This window comes from Leptonotus elevatus, chromosome 15 (genome assembly GCF_054856555.1).
Source record: "Leptonotus elevatus isolate MCC_2025b chromosome 15, RoL_Lele_1.0, whole genome shotgun sequence".
NCBI classification, from domain to species: Eukaryota; Metazoa; Chordata; class Actinopteri; order Syngnathiformes; family Syngnathidae; genus Leptonotus; species Leptonotus elevatus.
The window spans coordinates 14,593,825-14,617,056 of record NC_141253.1 but is presented as its reverse complement, the minus strand read 5'-3'; the positions used below and the strand labels follow the sequence as shown (position 1 = coordinate 14,617,056).

Below are 23,232 nucleotides of genomic sequence, written 5' to 3'. Positions count from 1 at the left end.
AAGGAAAAATGAACAAATAAAAACAAAACAACCTTTTTTACTCGCGACTGCCACCTTTGGCCTTAAAACATCACTTTAGCCTCTTTGTCAAGCTTGTGCATGGTGCGCGTGTGAGTACGTGCTCTTGAATAAATTCTTCGTCGTTTCAGTTTTCTTGGAGTCTGAGTTGGAGTTTGGGCTGTCCTCAATGCCGGCCTCTTCTCGTTTTTTTATTTTTATTTTTTCAATTTCCATCCCAATTGTGTGCGTACGCTAGCCAATACAACACCACATGTCCACTGGTCGTCACCTACCCCCACTACGCCCCTCCCCACCCCCAAGAAACTGGAGCGTTCGGCCCTTTTCAAAGGGAAGATACAAGCTGATAGGCGCAGCCGCAGTTAAAAAGTCATGGCTCTTTGACCTCATCTGGACATTAGTGGAACATGCATGATGTAGAAAAATCTTTAACAATTTAAACTCTGCCATACATCTTTAAGCAATAAAAATATGACAATATAACTGACAGGGATGCCGCTATTTAATATATTAGTATTTGATTATGAGTATCCTACGGAAAATTATATCAAATAAGCAAGGCATCCATAAAAAATTCATTAAAAGACTTTATGCAACATCACTTGAGTTGAGGTTCAATTGCTTCATAATTCTTTCTGCAAAACATCGTACAATGATATTCTACAGCAATATTTAACAAAGAATATTTAACAATTCAGACATTTTCATAGATTTTTGTGAGTATTTATTTGTGCCAGATAAATATTTCTTGTTACTCCATATTGATAGATACCACATTTTGAGCTGCAGTAACTGGTCTCTCACATTGCCAACTACTTCACACAGTCCTTAACACAGACGGTTAGAGGAATACAGTTGTAAGCGCTGTTACATTTGTAGTGACAATAAATGCAGCCTTGATTGATAGTTCGAGCGTGTAAACTGAATGCTAAGCTGTGGTTAAGCTTTACTTATCTTTGGAGTTACTTGGTGGATCAGAAGCGGCAGCAAATTTTCACTGGGCATCGTTTGGAAAACACGTAGTAAAGATTTATTTACCAGTTCCCACAGGATTTCCAAAATAAAAGTTTTTACACATTTTAGTTGCCAATACACCTTTATTGTGACAACAGTGGAGTCAACTGTGCGCAAATGACATTTTCGCCTAAGTGAAGCTTCTCTGTAAAAGTGCACACGTCTGTTTATTATTATTATTATTTTTTTTTTTTAATGACAGAATTCCGTTGTGGTTATTTAATCCCTGCATAAATGTGGTGTGCCCGGTAGCGGTTTTGCTCGTCAGTGTGTCCATTTGCCTCGCAATATCTACATTTTGACGCAAAAACTGCGATACAAGGCCGCTTATTTCGAGCCTTGTACACCATACGTTGTCCAAAGTGATTTACGAAATCCGACATGCAATTATTCAAACGTGTTGCTGCTGCATTTGTAAGTACGGAAAAGTTGTTCCTTTAAGTTTGAAATGGTTTACCTTAATATAGTCTTGCATTGCATTGTTGCTAACGGTAGAATCTGAGCCGCTATCGCACACTTTCGTGTTGTAAAACATCCTGAATGCTGTATGGGTTAGCCTGCATGCTACTTGGTTCACTAGCTAGCGTCGGAGAGAATAGATATATAATAGATAGATAGAGCAAACCGTGTGTTTGGCTTGCAATAGAACAAGCCGTGTGTTTGGATCCAATAAGTTCATTAGAACTCATTGAATTCTTTAGCGATTTTGACGCGGATTGGTTTGTTACAAACATTAGGCGTAGCTATGATACAAGCCACATGTGTCATTTTATGATCAGGGCTTTAAGACCATCGGGGGACTTGTGAACATGGCAGCCACTCAGAGGGAAGGATCAATGTATTGATATTTATGTGGATGGCCGCTTGTTTGAAAATGTATGTGTTTTGCTTCCTTATTCTAAATGATTGCATAGCATTTCAGAATGTCTTGGACAGCTTGGCAACTTGTTGCGCTGTTGCCGTTTGAACTACCAACCAGGAAGAAATATACTATAAATGATTGATTATATAGTGCATAATTTAATATAACCTGTAAGATTAATAAAATTGTCATCCTTTCACCACAACTAGACTTCAGCAATAGAACATAGATTGTGAGGACTCAAATCTCAATTAACAGTGTAAATATTTGGGAGAAACAGTGTCACAAGTGACAAGTTGCTGACAAAAGATTGAACAAAATAATCATTCAGCTCTGCCGGCTCCTGATGGAGTGTTGTGATGTGCCAAAATGTGGCGCCACACTCCAGCAGTGAAATGTATGTTGAAGGACGATTTTACTACTTACTGCACTTACATGCCCTCAGTGTAATGGATACCAAGCTTAAGTGGTAATGGTGCAATAAAAAAAATGATACAGAGTGCAAGAGGAGGCAAGCCATGGTGAAAGGAAAAAAGATGGATGAAGCAAGTCAGAAAAGATGAGGGAGAGGCAGGGGAGAGTGATGCAAGCAGGCCAGAAGAAGTAAAACAATGGGTGGCGGTGAAGGAGGATGGACGAAAGAAAGACAATGGTGCAGGGAGTTAATGGAGACAAAAGAATGATGATGAAAGCAAAACTGATGGAGAGACAAAAGATCAGACATGAGGCAAAGACTAAAAAAAAAAAATCATCCCATTAGCACCACAAGTGTCAACAGGAGTGAAATGTAAACATGTCTTCCCTTTTTTTAGAATAACTGCATAGGCTTTTCTATTCATCTGTTGGTAACACGAGTCATTAGAATCAAGTTGTTGAACGTATTGATGGGGCAAATTGTGGCTTTGAAGCGTGTTGAGAAATCCGGCAAGTATTTGATGGAGCGCGGGTTGAAGCATGAATCATTACAAACTTTTCTCTCTAACTAAGATAGCACACATCATATGAAATTAAATATGATACCACCACTGTATAATTCAGAAGCTTCTGTTATTCCAATTCCAAGTGTTTTTTTTGTTCTCCAAATTGGTTTCGGAGTATTATGGTGTTTTAATGTCAGTGATTATTCCCTTGTGGATACTGTTGCAAGTCTGCAAAAAAAGCCATCACACAAAATGAAGATTTAGATTTTCACTTAGCCAGAAATGAACCTTTTGGAACTATTTAAATGGAAAGATCCAACTTTTCAGAAGGATTGACCTGCCCATCACTAGTTGACAGGAATCATTTTCATAAATAATGATGTATGTGTCTTGTAACTCCCAAGTAATTTAAAATGGTAAAATGCTAAAAACGACAACAGTTTGCAACCATACTGTAGTTCCCCAGATGTGCTAGCTTTCTCCATTTATTATACTTCTACAATTAATCATGCCCTGTGGTACCATGCCGCCTCTCACAGTCCAGTCTTGGTACTATGCCAAGCTTCCGGTTTGGTGGAGGAGACTTGAGGCTTTTTCACACTGCACTTTGTTTTCTTGGTATGTGCCAAGGTGCAGCTTGCAAGGACAACAGCTTTCCGGCGCAAGCTTGCCCAATAGCGATCCGGACGTCACGTGACTATTTCTCTCAACACTCGGCGACGCTACTACGTGGTATTACCCCCTCTCTTACACTGCTGAATGCTTGCAAATCTGATCATACAAAGGCTTTACAAGTTTGTTTCCCCTTTATGTGTAGTCAAAATGCCATCGAAGTTAGCAGTTTCACGCAAGTCTTGGCAGTGTTATTTGTTATATGTTAGCAACCTAGCATCTGGTAATTTGGCTGCCGCCGCCGTCATTTATGTCGTAAAAAGTATTTTTTATGGTATTGGTCGGTTATTAAATTCAATTATGTAATATCTATTAAACCGTAGCAGCACAAATGAACAAAACCCACATTTTGCGTGTGGTAACAGTTAGCATCTGCTGATTTAGCCTCCATGTACAAAGTGCAACATTGGCTATACATTGGTTCCTCTTTTGGTAGCCTGGAGAATGCTCAATCTTTTTTTCTTTTTTTTTTGCCTCTTCATGTTGTGGCAGCTGGTTGGTCCACGACAGTTGTCAATCATTGTTAAAGTGTGGCGTTTGCCGTTTACTTTAAGTGGCAGACGCATTGTCTGTGCTGCCAAAATGGCTGCGCTAAGGCCTATTTTTGGACATGTGAAGTCAACGTCCGGATCTCTATTGAAAGTACTTGTGTTGTGTATTATAAGCAGTGTTTTGCAATGTGAGAAGGCACATCAATGACAATGTGATTCCAGCGTGCTAGCAGCCATAGACCAACTAGCTTCCTTGTTACTTCTTGGTTTTGGCTGCTACACAAGCACTTCCAAATATGGACAAGTTTGCACCGCCATGGTATCCACCTTTACCTGTTTGCATTCTGAAGTCACCCCACCAGCCCCTCTTTCATTGGGTGGGCCTTCTGACGTCACTATGGTGTTGCTTTCGAAATTAAAATTTCTCATTTTAAGGGCATGTTGCCATGTTCCATCTTTGAGCCACTTTTATGTTAAAGACTGGTATGTACACTAAGTAGTGTGGCTCGCCTGAAGGATTATAGATGTAAACTAGCAGCCCTACTAATCCTTCCAATAGTATTTTATGTTATATTTTATATTTATTTATATAAATTAATGTGCAATGTTCCTTAAAAAAAAAGTCAAACAGGGTGAGGCTAACACATTTTTTTACAATACTACTTTGTCTGGCTTCTACTCAATTCTCTCGTTCACCTCTTCCATCATCTAAAGTGTTTTCATTTTCTACTTTTCTCATATCGCCTCCTCTTCTACAATTGTTGTTCCACTCCAGTCTGTTTGTCTCAGCCCATGTCTGCTTTTCATCTGCGTTTTTATTTACAATAAATGTCTCAATAAAAGAACATTGGGATGCCCCTGGACTCGACAGTTTGTTGTATGTAAGCAGCTCTTGAACCTGAACCCTTGACTCAACGCTTCAGGGGTTGGAATAATGCCTCAATGATGGAGGCTTCATCAACAATGTGTTTTTAAAGCTCTTATTTGCAATATCTGAGTGCGTGAATGTGAAGTCTGAAATACTGAATATCGGTTAATCAGCTATTATTTATGAATATACGGGTCATACAATTTTATACAGTGAAAAATGTGTTTTCTTGGCAGTCTTTTTCTTCTTTTTTTTTTAGTACTTGGATTTTTGTTTTACTGTATTTTGAGTGAGACATATAATGTATTCAGAAACAACAACATAGAATAGAATCAAACTATTAAATTTTACTCCAAAATAATAATGTACAAAGACCAAAGAAAAAACATGACATAGCATTCCATATATTCATTTTCTACAGTTCAGAGACACTTTATTTAACAGACATAAGTTGCCATACCTTTATATGTGTAATTAAAGGAACGCTACGTAAACGGTACCCAATGGTTGTCTCAACACCCTCTGTGACTATTTACAGGTAAAAAGATCATTTAAAAAAAAAAAAGTCTAAGTCCACATTATGTGGACTTTCAACTTTCATCCAAGATGTCAGTTCATCAGTGCTATCACTTGGGCCAAGTCCATAGGTTTGTTGAGTCTTGGGGTCACACGGGGACAAATAGAAATGTTTGACAAATGGCTTGGAAAGAGAGTACAGCTTAATAATTGGCTGCATAAAATGATCTGAGTGTTCCTATTTTAATGTAGATGTAGATTGTTCTTTGATGAAGAAAGAATTGAATTGACTGCTGCTCTGCTCTTATTTTGTGCAATAATACAGACCTGAATAATACGGACATAAGAACATTGATTGCAGCATACTCATTGGGGGACTGTTACAATGACATTACTACAGTACTGTATTTATTACAGTGACCGCGACGAAGGAGGTCAACTATCCAAGTGATCTTTTATATTTTCTGCTGATACTGTCTGTGCTTATGGACACGTTTAGCAACACTCCGATTCACGGCAGAGAGCTGATGAAAGACAAAGCAACCATGCCGTATTGATCCCATTGATCCCGTCTCACCTTTAAAGAATACACCCCTCCTCTTTACGCTCACCTACCGCTTTATTCTCAACCCTCCCCCTTGTTCTCAGACCGGTAAACCCCTTTTGAATAATATAATTGTGCATTCGATCCTCACTGTAACCCCGATCAGAGGGTGAAAACTCCCCTGATTGAATCACTCAAGCGTGTTCCTTGACGGCAGTGGTTGTGTTTGTGTGAGTGTGTTGAGTGATTGCGATGCCTCTACTTTTACATTTGACACTTGTCTGCACTTTTTCCTCATGCTGGTGAAAACGCATTCATGTTTTCATGTCCTGTTCAGACTAGACTACCTGTAGATTTGTTGTAATATTTCATTTCATATATCTAGTTTAGGCTGATAGCTCCAAGATAAAGTAGATTGTGAAGCCCAACATCTATTTGTAATTAAAAACAAACAAAAACAAATCAATTTACCGACGATTTGCGTCCAGTTTATTCTGTGTTTGTGCCTCTTTGACTTATTTTACATCTGACTATAATTCAATTACACAACAAATGTTTTGAAAGTAGTCATTCAAAGGGTAGCTGTGGATTTTGAGCAGATTGGGGTACTTTTACCCTGGGTTAGGTTCATTTATTTGACCCGGCAGATTGGGTTGAAGATTGGATTTGGATTAGTCGTTTTTTTCTTTGACTGAATTTTTTTTCTCTAAAAAAAATAATAATAATAATTAATAAAATGTATTAAATTTAATTAAATTAACCCTGTAAAGCCTGAACCATGAAATATATGAGAGAAAATTCAGATTCTTTGTAAATAGAGTACTGTATTTATTGGTCCTTTTGAACAAACAAACAATTGGGGGTTTTTTAGATCTACTTCCACATATGACTTTTAATTTGTGTCATATTTGATACATCTGGTCACAATGCTATACATTTAAATATAATAATAAACATTAGTATTTCCAAAAATCAGAAAGAAAATTTCCCACTATTAATAAGTATCGGTGCCTCTCCTTTCTCAATTGGGGCGATCTTGCAAGGTTGCTGGGAAAGCTGGCTGATACTGTAATAAATTATCTGTCCAATGCATGTGTCAGATCATATACGTCAGGGTTTTAATGGGAACAAATATTATACTCATGAAATACAGGGCTCCAAATGTCTTGCATTTAATATGATACGGTTGGCTTTTTAGGGTTAATGTACTTTAGCAAGAGGCATGATACACGCTAAACTGGTCACCGGCCTGGTCTTGACTTTGAAGCAGACGTTCTAAAGCAAGAGTCGCTAACCTTTTCACTGTTTGTACCGAATGTGAAGATATTGAGGACCTGAAATCAGAGGATATGGACAATTTTAAGTTAAACAATTGCTCTAAACAATGACTCAGTTACTGAAGTAGTTGTAGATCAATTTGATCATTAATTAGTTGTCGATTAGTCGGTTAATTTTGGCACTAGATCAATACTGATCATGTTAATTGACAAAAAGAATAAGCAACTCTAACATTTTCTATTTCTTGTCTCATTTGCCCGTGGGTTGTAGCATGCAAGCGGAAGGAGCAGGACACAGCAAAGGAGCGGAACAACACACCAAAGAAATCCCGGTTGGTCTTCACCGACCTGCAGAGGCGAACGCTGCTGGCCATCTTCAAAGAAAACAAGCGGCCTTCCAAAGAGATGCAGCTCACCATCTCGCAGCAGCTGGGCCTCGAACTCACCACCGTCAGCAATTTCTTCATGAACGCCCGCCGCCGGAGCCTGGACAAATGGACAGACGACGGAGCCAGTCCCGGCGCCCAATCTTCAGCGTCCAGCACTTGTACCAAAGCGTGATAATAGGCGGCGGGGTAGATAACAGGGATGAGGGTTGGGGCGGGGCGGGGCGGGGCGGGTTACGGTAGGGGGTTTGCGAGGTTGAGGGCACGGGTCCATGATTAGCCTAATCCAAGCAAGGAGTGGAAACCGGGAAACCAAACATTTGACTTTTTGTTTTGTTTGTCTGTTTGCATTTGTCAAAGGTGACAAACTTAGAGAGGGGCTGCTCACTGTGACGACTTGTAGCCAAACCGCCTTTTCCAAACTCATACAAATCCATTCAAAAGCCGAGGGGTAAAAGCTTTGCCACAGAACAAAACTATATATTTAAAAAATAAACTGCTGGTGTCTCATGTGTGACAAGAAACTGCCACACTAGCCCAAATACCAAAGACGAGAGGACAATATATGTTTTCTATTATGCAATATAAGCTAGGAATCAACCAATGGACAAACCAATGAAAGCTTTATGACTACAGATTGTGCTAAAAATGAATGGACATTTCATCAGATGTCCAAAACATAGGTTACTTATTACCAAACCAAAGAGCATGGAAAGATTTCTCACGAATGAAACATCAGACTTGATTATTTTTCTTTTTTTTTTAACGGTCACCTTTTTCACTGAATTAATCTCACCCACAAGTTCGATTACACATACAGAAAACCAATCATTTTCCCTTCCAAACAGAGTTCAACACATGCTACCGTTTTTACTTGAAGCTTCAGTTTTACCATAGACAAATTCAACAGTTCTTAGTTAGGAAATGGCTTAAAATGGAAGCACAAGGACACATACAACACTAGTACCCTCCCAGGCACATAAACCTTCCTCACAGTCTGAGCCAATATTCAAGTTTTCCTCCAATTCAGTGGAGTACGGTGAATAAGAGTATGTACAAGGTATGTGAGCACAATGTTGAAGCACATTTGTTTTGCAATAGAACTGGAGCTCTCTGCCAAACCGAGTGGTTTTTCGCATCTTAGAAAACTCAGGATGCCATTTTTCTAAACAGTGGCTGAATTCCACTCTGCGTTCTCGCCATCTCATCATGTAATGTTCTGTATAATTGTACATTCACACACTCACGCAACCTTCAGTCTTTTCCCAAAAGTCTTCCCCAAATTGACAACCTGACAGAAACACGGTCATGCTAAACCAATCTGGCCTGTGCTTTTGTACTCGTAAACTGGGAGAAACCATCTACACTACTAGAAAAAAGAAACCTAAAAAAAAAAGCCACTTTGTGGCAGTGAATCGTACAGTTTTTACAATTTCACAAATTCACATTTGAGGGATCTCAGACTTCAAGACTAGTTCTTCATTTTTGGTTTAAATCTTCTACTCGACCTTCTAAGACTGCCATCAAATCACCGCAAAGACCAACAGTAGGCCTTTTGATCCTGTGGGGAGTGGACTGCCCAGGTGAATCAGGGCCTTTGTAATAGTTAAAGAGGACAATCTAAAGACGATGTCTGGAAAGTCGGTCTCCTGCAGAGGATCATTAGGCTCGTAAGCAAAAGGACAGGTTGTAGCACTTCAAACAAATCAGGTTGATAAAGACTCGATTGTCATTGATCAACATTTGCTTGCAGCCTAGGCTTGTCGTGATGTCCATACGAATGTCGGCCAGCACGTATTGTTACCAAAATACTGTATACCCTATACGATCACTCTGTATAGCCTTTCGCATATGATGTAAATACCAAAACCCCCCCCAAAAAACACCTCAACCGCCATCACCTCCTACTGTGTTCTAGCAGCCTTTACGATCCATAATCACCTCATCAATCATCTCTTACATGAGCTATCAAACCAAAAAATTGCAACCAAACCAAAGCAAAGGCGCCAGTCAGCAGCCCCTGCTCCTTTAGAAACCCCCAGGCTGAGTCCAAGCCTGGTTAGAAGCAAGCCAAAGGCTTGAGATTGAGGACATTGAGACTTTTTCTATTTATTGACAAATCGAAACCAAAGAAAACCCTTTTTCTGCACCTAACTGTTCCAACAAACGGACTGAAGATGGAAGAGTATTACTACCAAAAACAAAAAAAAATATTTGGAAAAAAAAATTTAAAAAAAGAGTGGATTCAGCGATGTCAAGGATCGAGGAATGGATGACATCACAAGAATGGAGGAATAGCTTTGTTCTGGCTCACGTGTGGTCAGGCCGGCCAAGTTGGGGACTGAAAAAGGGAAAACCACACGGGAAGAGGGAAACGGGGGACGGCGTCATCAACGTTCTTCCCTCCAGCCCGCAAATGTCCAAACATTAATGTGTCTCTCACGGTTGAAGAGTGTCTTTAACGTGTGCCTATGCAGTTTTTCAAAGTAAAAATGGTTAAACGAACAACAGAAACCTCAGCTAACAAACCAAAGATTCACTGTTAATGCCAGAAGCAGTTCTCCTCCTCTTGTAACAGCCCAACTTTGGATAAGCAGCTTGTGAGTACCTGTCACATGACGTGCTTTGCGTTTTCTTCCATGTGCTGTAGTACTTTTTAACAAGGCCTACATTGTTTCTTACAAAATATCGTGGGTTTACTTTATGTCCAGTCAAGTTTGCTAATCTTTGGTAACTAGCTTTGACTCAAATTCCCACCTGCTGATGCCGTCATACAACTAATTTGAGTAAATATAAGGTAAGAAAGTATCAAGCCATTAGCTTTGGCTGTTAGCTTCTCCGCAAGGCAAGTCTACCTCCGAACTTCCCAGGCTTAAATGCAGGGAATGTTTTTGAATTCCCGCCTTTTTGTTCATAATACATTTGAGCAGGAGGAAGTTCATTCAGTCACCATTAAAAAAAAACAACTACAACAGCTAACACACAGCTACAGCTAACACAGTTGTTAGCTAACAATTGCTTCCGTCAGCTATGTTTTGCTTCCATCCAGTCCGACAGGAAACATTCATGTTTCTGCTGACTGATTTGTTGAGCTTCCAAAAACAAGAAGAGTGACAATGATGCTAATGTGAGACGTACAGTTTATACCAAAGACTCTTTGCTGTACTAGCACACTGACATACTCTGACATATCTAATTGAACTAAATTCCAGCAGGAAATTTGTCAGAGTTCATTGTCGATTAGCATAGCTTGCACAAAAACCCACCTTACCGTTTTGGAGAAGGATCATGTAGCTTGGAAGATGCACATTAGTGTGTTCTTGAAGAGGAGGGGAACTCTGCTGCTGCTCCATAATGAACAACGACAATAAATGAAACCAAACAAAATTACACAACATCAACACACACTGAGAGAAACTGCTCAAATATCGGTCAAATAGCTTTATCCTTAATTTTCTCTCTTTCTGTATGTAAAGCTTCTAGTCCAAAGAGATGCCCCCACCCACTGAGCCCTCCAATCGTGTTACCCAATACCCAATGGAGGGGTGTTGTTTATGGAGCCAGGGGTGGCGGCCATTTTCCATTCTCACTTGCAATTATGTCTGGATGTAATTACAGGCAAAACAAAAAGAAAAAGAAAAAGGGAAAAAAAAGTGGAGTATGAAACCAAAAATGTTCCAAAGAGGATTTCATTGCTTGTTTGCTCGAAGTACTTAAAAATGATTGCCAATAATTATGTCTAGTATTACATTCCTACGTGGGATTATTTTTTATTTTTTGCTAAATGTGTGTGTTTTTATTTTATTTTATGTAATTTATGTTTCTAATTTAAGCGAACAAATTGTGTTGCCAAATCTCCCACTGAGCCCTTTACCCTTATGATGAAGATTAGTTTTGCCAAAGTTTACATTGTATGTTCCTTTTTCTTTCTGTTTGATGCTGTATTTATTTATAAGGTGTTTAGAACACACTAGCTTTGTACTTGATGATAATTTAATGATATTTAATTAGATGTAATTGTTTTCAATGAATATTTATGTATTTAAGAATGTTAGTTGCATCAAAGATGCAGTGCTTATGCCAGGCCTCTTAATTTATTCTTAGTTAGCTTTACTTTAAAAACAAAAATGAACAAAAACAAAAAGCAAAGGCAATGTTATTTTATGAATGCTTAGACTTAATGACAGAACAATGTAGGAATGTTAAACTAGACTTACATCTGAATGTCCACTCATGCGCTCAGTATTTTTATTTTATTTTTTGTCAGTAGGGGTTGATGTTTCATTTTTGAACATAAAACCAAGGAAAAGGCCAACAAATGACGAGCACTGAATCTCTCTTTGTTCCTGCTCATTTATTGTTTAAATTGGTCTTTTCTTGTCATTTGTTTGCATTCTGCTGACCATTGTTGAATAAGCAATGTCTTTCAGGTGAAGAGCGGGCCACACATTGATGTAACTGAACTACCAAAGATAACTGGAATCCTTGAGACAGGCAAATAAACTGTGTGTGTTTACATCCATGCAACTCATACCCTGGTTAAGAACGTATTCTTATATGTTATAGTATTAAATTGTTTGATCAATTACACTCCCTATTTTTCACACCAAAATAAGTTGTTTCGATAACTTCGTATTTTATGACAAAGCCATACTGAAAATATAATTTTCTTCCAAGCTCAGTCATAATATTGCAAGAGTAAACTTTTCATTTTAAATGTTATTATTTGTTTAAAATGTCCCACCCACATGGCCAAAAGTCATGTTGAATGCAGTGAAAACTGGAATGTGGGAATGTGAGGGTTAATGCTGGTTGTTTGGCTATTCCAGTGGTGTCCAAACTATGCCCAGGGGCCATTTGTGGCCCGCCATCCATTTTTTAGCGGCCCACATCATATACTAAAAATGACATTTGGCATAAAAAATAAATAAATAAGAGTTGAGGTGGGCAGAGTGAAAAGGGAGGTTTGAATAAAATGGTTTGTATACTTGAGAACTCACCTACAAATAAACCATTGATGACTAAAATAACATAATTTATCTTCAAAACAAACACAGTGGTGAATGAAGATGATTACATTTTAAAGGCAAAATGTGTTCTTCCACTTTCAGTCTTCCGATTTATGAACATCCCCAAGTTACTGTTTTAAAAACGGTCAGCTTTGGTTATGCTTTGCTTTTCTTCTCAGTGTGGCTCTAATACTCATTTATAGTGTTTTGCATTTAATGGATTCAAAAGATGTAAACAAAAACAAATTCAACATATGAAACTGACTAATAACTTGGCAACCAGAATTGTTTTTATCACAATATATGCACCAGCAACATATTTTGTGTTGATGTAACAAAATCTAGCAGACACACATCACAATATTCAGTTGGTGTTTCTGTTAATTTTTTTATGCTTTTAGATCAGAAGTCAAATTTTGTCAAATGTGCCCCCACTTGTCTAAATACGGCATTCTGATAAATATTGTGTTTGTAGAATACGCGTTAAGAACCCAAATCCACCTGTTTTTATCCATCTCGGTGGACGGCCATTTTGCTACTTGCTGTTGACTAAAAATGGCACCACAATTGCTTCGGTATCAACCAATCACAGCTCAACTTTAGAAAACAGATGAGCCGTGATTGGTCGCTACCTGAGCAACTGTGATGTCCTTTCCAGTTGACAGCAAGTGACAAAATGGCCGCCCCCTGAGATGGCTGAAAACAGGTGCATTTTGCTATTTAACTCATATTCCATAAATGCAATATTAATCAGTATGCCGTGTTTTGACTAGTGGGGCTGCATAGAGCATATTATGGATTTTTTTTCCCAATACATTTATGGGTTGACTTCCCCCTTAAACCAAGTTGCAAACATCTCTTAAAAAAAAAGAAAAAAAGACATGTGTGATATCTCAACATAGGAAACAAAACTTAAGAGTTTATCCAGGTTATTGTTTAAGGGATGTGATGCTAACACACACCAGTTCCACATTCTTTATCTGCTGCATCGATCAGATTTCATCAGGACATTAGTGTGTGAGTGTGCAGGAACGCAAACACACTGACTCATTTGGTTGTCTCGTCAGGAAGAAAAATAATGAGTGCGTGTAAAAACAAAGAAAAGTCTATTTCAGCAGTGAGAGCCAGAGAGGCTACCTCACTGAATTTCCATTTGCCCTTTTGATCGTCTCGATGAAACCAAAGAAAACTATTTTATTTCTACTTCTTCATCAGTGCCGTCTGCGTACAGCTCCACTCTTGATTTTGCAATAGTGATGCAGATTTTTATTTTTATTTATCTCCACCTTTCTTGGCCTTTGTAAGGTCTCTGTTCCCCAGAAAGAGACCCAATCCAAAGAAACGACGTGAATGAGGCAGCCATTTATTGTCTTTTTTTTTTAATTAAAGAGTGGACATTTTTAGGATTCCTGATACACATTTTCTGTTTCTTGTTCACAAATGTAGAGAAGTGGCACAAATATAAATAATATTGAAAAAATAATACGATTCACGGTTGATTTAGCTCTCTCAAACTTTGCAGAAAATGACACCAATCAAATATATTTGAAGTCAAGTTCAAGTCTTTTTCAAGCTTCTTTTTTTTTAAACAACATTTTATTTCAGTCTATATTGTTGGCTCTTAATGGCTGGTCTTAAATTGTGTGCTAGGCCAAAAGTCAAACAACATATAATACATGATGATATACGCTCTCTGGGCTAAAGACGCACACCTCAAGACACAAGTCACATAACATCTGATTAAAATAAATAAATAACCCGAAGCAGAAAATGTGTCATTCAATTGATCAGTATTACGAATTATATTTTCAACCAGCTATATCATTTGCTGTACTTTTAGCGAGGAATTAACGTTTTCCAGCCAAACCATTCGATATAGTAACTTGCTCGAGCCGCAAAGTGAAGTCTATACTTTCTACTGACCTTTAAATACATACTTTTACCAGTGAAAAACAAACCTCCATGCTGCCACTTGTAGTTTCGTCTCTGTCCTTTGATTCTTTGCAACATAATCACAGCAAAGAAATTCTCAGTGATGTTATTTTCACTTTAATCTGAGCTGCTTTTCCACTGATGTGAACGAGATGTGAACATCCTCTCATGACTTAAGATCAGTATTTTGCGTAAATGCCAAACTAAGGTACTTGCTTTGTTTTTCCTGATGGTTGTAAAGCTTTAAATGTGGAGAGAAAACACCCAAACCCAGACCGTGCTCTCCTTTACAAACTGTTGCAGATATACCTCATAGACACTAGTGATGATGATGATGATGATGATGGCGAGGACGATGTTAAAATAGTCGTAAATTAGTCGCTCGGTCTTCTTCCTATTCTTGTTTTCTTTTTGGTAATTTTAAGGAAAACTGTGTGTGGGAGGCAAGCTTTATACTTTTTTTTGTAATTGATAAACCAAAAATGAGAAAATGTTTGTCTTCTTCTATGCTCTGTTTCTTGTTGATGTTACTCTATCCCATTCAAACGGGATGGAGGTGGGAGGGCTTTGTTTAAAATTAAAATGTGTACTTTGGTTGATGTATAGGGGTGATTGTCCCCTTGTGTACAACTGTATGTTTGGAATTGGGAACATTTGGGTTTGAAAAGACGCCAAGGGTTGTTTCCGCCCAGAAATAATACAGACCTCTTTGATGAGCTGTTTGAATTCAATATTCAACCAGCGAAATTTATTTTTATACCTACTTTCAATTGTTATATCAGTGTCTTTCTTCACCTGTGCATCACAGTGTCGTCATACATAGCAGTGCTATAGGCCAGAGTTTATGCATGAGTGTATTTACAGTTAGCTATCCATGTAATGCATAGTGACTCTATTCTTGACCTCATACTCATCGCCATCAGTATCATCATCATCACTTTATTATGTTGCGTCTAGTATGACCTTTGACCTGCTAACACAAAACTTGCAGAATTCAATGCATTTATTTACATGACTAAGTGACAATTTATTATTTATTTCCCAATTCAAACTTCAACTGGATTCTGTAAATCATCAACACCATTAGTAAAGGGTCAAAGGTCATCTGCTCCTGATTTGTTTTCCTTATTCAATCAGTTTTATCCTCCAGCTCTCTCACTCTAAAATGTCATCAAAACCAAATCGCTTTTTTTCTACCATTCTTTCCATAGTTTCCACACAGTAAATCCAAACCAGATGAAGCATTTTTTACATTTTCTACATTTTGGTTGGTAAATAAAAAGAGACATGACTGAACATTTTTGTTGTGGAATAAAATGATGATCAAACATGAAGGAGATAATTGGAGAATGATTGTTCCACTCTATGTATGAAAGACGGGGAGAAACTCAATAAAAACGTCACAATGGTCTTATCCATGAACATGATTCCAGTTTCATTACTGTTCTTTGTCAAAAATATATTGAAAAATATAAGTTTGCCTTGGATGCCTTTTTCAAAATGCATACTGGCCGGTGGAAGTCAAATTAGGTTGTTAGCCAACACCTTTGGAAGCACCATCAACCCTTAAATGGGACGTTCCAGCCAGGTGCTCAACCTGATAGGTGGTTAATGAACAACACCAAAAGTCTACTGAAACATTTTGTCAGCCTTTTTAAAGAAAGATGATTGGGAGATCCTTCACCAAATATGCAGCAAGATGATCACCCCAAAAACACTGCCGTAGCAATTAAGCAAAATAGTGGAACTGGGCAAGTCAAACTCCAAAATTTAAAGCTGCTCAATGTATAAATTGTAATATACTCACCATAACATAGTGTGCTCATAAGTTTACGCTGTATGTAAACTTTCAAGCACAACAGCAAATCAAAGTTATGAGGCTAGCAATTAGCAATCTAAACAAAACAAGATAGCTTGTCGCCCACGTAAGATTATCATGAAAATATTGATTTGTTGGACAAAATTCATTCTAATATATTTTTTAATACCGTATGATATCCAAATATAACCACTACATACCAGTTGCTAAAAGGGTATAACTTTTTGACATCGTTATTGTGAGACGCTACAAACCTGATAGCTGCTCCGATCCGGTTCTTGACTGTTTTGCGAATGATATAAACTCCTGTCTTGATTTCACAATAAAAGACACAAATTGGTTACTTTGTACTACCTCATGATCATTCATAATATAAGCACCATCGGACAAACATATCCGCCATTGACCCCTATTTAAGTCTATCTGTGGCAATACTTTTGATCACCTAAAAATTGTTCAGCTTTCATGACAAACTATAAACCTGAAATTAAATAAATAAGATGAACTGTTGTTCTCTTGTCTCATACAGAATTTATCTTTTGACATTATTCCAATACTTTTGGAGGGAAGCGTAACAGTTTAGCAACATTTGATGTGTAGATATTTCACTATGTCATTATCAAATGTGTGTTTGTGTTATTCAGCTGAAATTCAGCTGAAAGAGGCACTTGAGCGCATTCGCAAATCTAATGAGAACAAGCGGCATAGAAAAGGGAACTTAGCTAGCTACTTTTCAACAGTTTTAAATATGTAAATGTGCCACTTTGGTACTCCTTTGGATTTTGTGTGAGAACACTGACGAACAAACTGATGGAGATACGTTCCTAAGGCGTCCATTTTGTTACCAAAATGTGCAGCTAAGTCATAGTCTTCACTATGCCAATGAAATAGTAAAGGTATAGTTTCAGTAAATATTTGCATGTAAAACAATTCTCCGCCATGAACATATATATTTTTTTTAATCAAATTTTTTATTTTTTATTTTTTTTGCTGCATGACAAACAATCAGCACACATTTGAGCATTTAGCTTGCAATCAAAGTCAACAAAAAACAGATTGTCTGATTTCTGCGAACGATTAGCCTGAGCGATTACCCTGGTGTTAGCTTAGCTTTGATTTGTTACTCTACTACTACTTCTACTACCTTTCCTTCCTCTCTTTATTTTCCATTTAGATGCCCTGTGGCACGATGCTGCCTCTCACAGTTCAGTGTTGGTACTACATGTGGAGGAGGCGAGTTATGATTAGTTATTAGCAGCAGGACATTATTACTATTAGTTTAAAGCATCTATAGAATCTTCTTTTCTTGTAATTTACATGAACACTACAACTTGAACAGTAATGGCAGTTGTTTCCCCCCCCCCTTTTTTTTATTATTATCTACTTCACAATCAGTTGCTTTCCTCCATCTCTGTAATCATCCGAACATCTACCTTCCATCATCAATCCACCTCATCACTTTTCACCTTTAAACTCCCCCGCCTCCTCGGCTCTCCTTTTAATCACTCCATGCCCTCCTCCTCCTGCTCCCCTCCCACTGTTGCCAAGGAAACAGCAGGCCATTGGGTTGCTGTTAAATCTGGTGACATTGTCTTTCTATTACCTGTGGGTCAGATGCCTGATAAAGAGGACAAAGCGTGGGAAAACCAAGAGTGACTGCAGTTTAAACGTTTGTAAAACACTGCTGTCTTAATTCGTACAACCTGCGGTGACAAAAGAGCCAGAGGGGAAAATGTTTACTGTGGCAAATAAATATGACTCTCGCTGCTGTAAGTACACCGATAAGAAATCTGCAGGCATCGAAACAGCTTCACGCACAGATGTGCTATTAAGCCCCTCATTGTGAAGCTATGCTCTTCTTTTGTTGATTCCATCAGAAAGAAGTTGATTAAACCCTGCGGGCAAGCCTGAGATATCATCAGATTGAGGCCAACCCCCGCAAAGTGACAGAGATGGAGCCAGAAATGATTGCAAGGGGGAAATAATGATGGAAATGATACCAAAAGCATATACGGTACTCATTCTGTAATCCTGCACAATAAAAACAATGATTTAAAAAATCATAATTGGTAATAATATAATAATATTTACATAAATACTGCAGTTGTATTCTATTGATTCAGATCTCCGACCTCAGTGTAATGTCGTCAATGAGTGCAAACGAGGAGATACTGAAAACTCATCTACAGTCTGATTGCAGATTTTTACTTTGCTGCCTCTGGAATAACATACAAAAGGAGCATTGTGTGTAAGTAGGACTGCAACTAACGATTATTTCAGTAATCGATTAGTCTGTCGATTATTTTTGATTAATCGTCGGGGGGGGGGGGGCATTTACACTTCCATCCATTTTAATCAGAAACAGGACATTACTCTAAAGGTGGAATCCAAAGTTTTTATTCAGAAATAAATACTAAATAAACACGGGATGTATACACATGAAATCCTTCTCAACACCTCTGGGCTTCTGTTAAAGGGATAGTTTGGGTTTTTGGACATGAATCTGTATGTTCTCCTCACCTAAAGTGGTATCCAATCAGCACTGACTTACCACTGACAGCGTCCTATGACCCGAGACCCGGTTCGGTTTTGGTCGAGACGAAAGTAGTCCGGCAAGTTGGCTGGGGTCACGGAAATTATTTTTACTTCTTTCTGTCCCCTTTAACTCTTTTCCTTTACTTTGAATTTGAATATGGGAAAAAAATTATTGAAATTTTTCAAATAAAAAGAATTAAGAGTTTTTCTTCTAAAAACAATTTGTGTTCAAAAGAGTGATAGGTTTGCATCACAAAACTGCACATTAAAAAAACTCATACTCCATTACCACCAGGGACTATTTTTCTGTTCGTATCACTGCACGGCGCGCTGCATCCACCGTAATTATAACTTTGAAAACTCACGATAACATGTTTGACTACGACGACAATGTCTTTAGCACTGAGCCAAGGGGGAATCTTTATGAACCCGAATATACTGATGCAAAAATTCGTCAGATGGAATTAGAACGGAGCCCTGAGAGAGCGGGTGACTGTCACTTACAAATGGGGTGCACTTGTTTGAAGTGCTCGGAGAGCGGTGAAAAGTGTGCTGAGATTCAGGCAATTTTTTTACTGGTACCGCCCGGGAAATCACGCGTCCGCACCATTTTTACATATAGAACAATATAATATAGTGTGACCGTGTCACAAGAACGCTGCCAGCAGACGTGGTTGGTAATCTCAACTTTTTATTTGTCTTCATACAACCGGCTATTGTTGGCCGCAGCCAACGCCGAACACAAGAAACTTTACTCACAAGCCGAAATGGCACACGTTACCAACAATGTATGGATGAGCGAGACGTGCGATGCGTTCACAAACACTTGTGCACAGGAATACAAAACAGAATGTGCGACACAGGAACACACAACACTCCTTAGTTATACACCATTAGCTGTCTCGCGCCAGGTAAACACTTCTAAACAACTTGGTTTGTGCGCGTCTGTCAGCTGGATGCAGTGCGCCGCGCAGCGATACGAACAGAAAAATAGAACCCGGCGGAAATGTGAGTGTGACTTTTTTTTCTAATGGGCAGTTTTGTGATGCAAATGTATCACTCTTTTGAACGCAAATTGTTTTTAGAAGAAAAAAGCTTCATATCCGTGACCCCAGCCAACTTGCCGGACTGCTTTCGTCTCGACCAAAACCGGACCAGATCTCGTGTCACAGGACGCTGTCAGAGGTAAGTGCTGATTGCACACCACTTTAATGTATGGTGGTGGATTTGTCCTTTGATATCTAAAATGATGAATCGATTTTTATTTTTAAACGTTATCTATTAATGTGATAATCACTTATTTGTTACGTGTAAGTATAACATCGTTATCATATCTCACATTTTGTTAGACACCCAATTTAATGAGATTCAGTTCAATATTTAGTTATAAATGCTCAGTTATACATCACTGTCGGCTAGTCGGTGAGGTATTAATTTCAATTTTGCTGATCATTGAGGATGCGGTTTGGAAGTGGTGGAGAACTGCACACTTCAGCAACATCCCTCATTCGGTGGTACAACAATATGAAATCAAGCACTGGGATGCTATTCACTGGAGAGTCACCACTGTCTGGATCATTTCTACTTCTACTAGAGTGTCCTTCTCAGAATTACAAGATTGCTGGTTTGACCCCCTTCTCCACCACAGACTTGTTGAGGAGTCATTGTGCCGAAATAAATCCATGACAATTTGGATTGGATGAAATAATATTGCAGCAATACTGTTCAGTTACTGGATAAAGTTGACGGGCAATACAAACCAACACAAGACTCGCCTTCTTTGATTTTTTTTGTGTTTTTTAATCCACCCCCTCCTGTCATCCCTCAATTTCTTCATCCGTCCTCTCTGTTCTTCAATATGTTTTTCTTTTTCAACTTCATACCTCTCTCCCTTTCTCTGCAGAAATCAATGGCCGTTCTCTCAATAGGAGGTCACAGGGTTGGCCTTGCAGCTTTTCAATTACGAGCAGCCTGCAGTCACCACACAATGCACACATGTGCATGTGAACACACACACCTGTGCTGCGTGGCTAGCAGACGGAGTAAATGGAGCAAGGAGAAGAGCGATTTGGGTGTTCAAAACGCAAGAAAGCGAAATAAGAGGCAAGGGCAAAGTAGAAATGTTTAGAGTCCAAATGGAGTGACGTTATCCTCCTCCTTGGTCGGTGCAGTTTTATGGAAGTGTGGAAATATTTGAAAATTGTAGTTGCTTAGAATGACTAAATAAGTGTGTTGGAGTGGTAGCTGTGGAATTAGATTACATTACTCCTTTACATTGCTCAATGTACAGTGAAGAAAGCTTTTTTTTTTTTTTTTGCACTCAATTTTTCAGCATGCATCCAGCCATGCCTGTTGTATAGCGCATGTCCTTTTCAGGGTAACTGGAGCTTATCTCAGCTGACTTCAGGCAAAAGCGCTCCCACAAGTTGGCAGTCAATCACAGGACACATCGGAAGACGGCAAGCTTTCACACTTGCACCTTCACCGGGGATCAGTTGAACCAAGTCAGGCCAATGGACCATTACACGATCAGTTACTCATTTTGTCATACTGCGACCTTTTGTTTAGGATTTTTTTTGTCTCTGCATGTGGACAAATTGTATTTTCAATCAATGACCCAAATTTGTGGGAATGTTTAAAGAATGTCCACACTGAACAACACCCCCCCCCCAGAATTTTAAATGTTTTCTTTGATATCGTGCAGTTTTCTTCAAATTTACTGTTCACTGGAATTTTAAAGTATTTTCTTATATTTACAAAATAACTGACTTATTCCACTTAAAAACATTTCAGAACCTTTTTCATTTATATGTACAATTATTGAATTACAATTATGAAAGAAGTACTTCCATCTCATCCTTGCTGACACTTACGTAATCACAAGACCCATCAACTCAATTAACAAAAAATTTGGAATTTAATTAAGAATAATTGATGTTCCATAAATATATGCATATTCATCGATATTGGATTGGATTGAATAGAATCGAATAAAAAAAATGGAATAGAATTTAACTGTGAATCGAAATCAAATCAACTCAGGCAATTATTTTAAGAGGGTGACAATATTTGTTCCTCAAATATTGAGCTAGTGCCTGTACGCTATATACAGTAAGGCTCTGAAACGCTTCTAATTCTAATTCCCCCAAAAATATTTTGTTGCTTAAATCATCTCCTCATAATGCAAATGATTCATTTTGTGTGTGTTTCCTGAAAAATAAGAAAACAATTACTTAGGCAATTATTTTAAGAAGGCGTCGATATGTGACTTCTTGTAAAATGAGTTAAAGTTTACTTTTTTTGGGGGGGGGGGGGCAAAATAGCACTACATACATTGTACCAAATGTATGTAATCGTAGTCTTGATCACATTTCCCACAAGTGAATGTAAGGTAACCTTGAAAAACAGGACAACAAAGAGAGGAAGAAGGTCAGTGGAAACAAGGATTGAAGGAGAGAAAAATGGAAGAAAGTTGACTGAATGAAATGAAACTGGAAAGGTTGGAAGGACTGTGAATAAAGGAAATACAATTATGTAGTCAAGGACAATGAGTAAGAAGCTAAGGGATTCAATAGGGGGAAAATGATAAGTTGTAAACTTGTGATGACGGGCCAGAAAAGGGGGAGAGTAGAGAAAAGTGGACAAGGAAAGATGGGGGGATACAAGAGGAAGAAAGACAAAGGTAAGAGGTGACAGTGACAGAAAAAAAAATGAAGGCAAAGACTATAGTTGGCTCAGATGCTGAGGGGGGGGGGGCAAAATGAGATGAGGGGGGAGAAAAGGGGAGAGGGCGCCAAGCCTTGCAACCTCAGGGGTTATTGGGTCGTGGACAGCCAATCTCTCTCGGCTTAATCAACAGCAGCAGAGGTGATTGCAACACCGCAGGGGGGGGCTGCTGGGAGGTTCGGGGGGGAAAACTCGGAGGGAGGTGAAGCTGTGAGGGGGAGGCAAACTGATAGAAATGAATGGGAAGGTGTGGAAGGCGGTGGAGAGGGAGATGGGGAAAAGATTGGTCAGACATAAAGGCAGAAAAGAGGAGGGGCGGAAGGAGAAAATGACCACGCTGAGAAAGGAGGAAGAAAGGGAAGATGATGATTGATATAGTGAAGATGGGGGAATAGAAAATAAAATAAAATGAGGAGAGAAAGGAAGTAACAGGACAAGAAGATGTTTGGAGGGAGGAGAAGGGAGAAGAGAAAAATGAATAATAGTAAACAAAAAAATGGGATACAAGAAGGAAAATGGTGGCAGAAGGGCGAAGGACTGAGGGAGAAAGGGAATCTGGACAAAGTAGAGAGAATCACAACATGTAGAACTGATTTATTTCGACCCTCTTGCATCAGCCATCGAAGCAGATGACTTAGCAGAT

The 23,232-nt window shown here is 38.6% G+C and overlaps 1 protein-coding gene and 1 long non-coding RNA gene across 3 annotated transcripts in view; both read left to right on the top strand.

The window, feature by feature from the left end:
• Positions 1–7,764, top strand: part of onecut2 (one cut homeobox 2) — a 28,083-nt gene extending 20,319 nt beyond the window's left edge. The window contains exon 2 of the mRNA XM_086097077.1: positions 7,454–7,764. Coding sequence (XP_085953203.1) covers positions 7,454–7,743 — 290 coding nt within the window. The 3' untranslated portion in view covers positions 7,744–7,764. The remainder of the gene's footprint in view (positions 1–7,453) is intronic.
• Positions 7,765–19,722: 11,958 nt separating this feature from the next.
• On the top strand, positions 19,723–21,569 carry LOC147162104 (uncharacterized). Of its 2 annotated transcripts, none has more exons than XR_015097289.1 (3): positions 19,723–19,871; positions 19,949–20,048; positions 20,767–21,569. It is a non-coding gene; the product is annotated as an uncharacterized LOC147162104 (long non-coding RNA). The 2 variants fall into 2 exon arrangements; XR_015097288.1 differs by lacking the exon at positions 20,767–21,569 and adding an exon at positions 20,321–20,641.
• Positions 21,570–23,232: the final 1,663 nt, after the last annotated feature.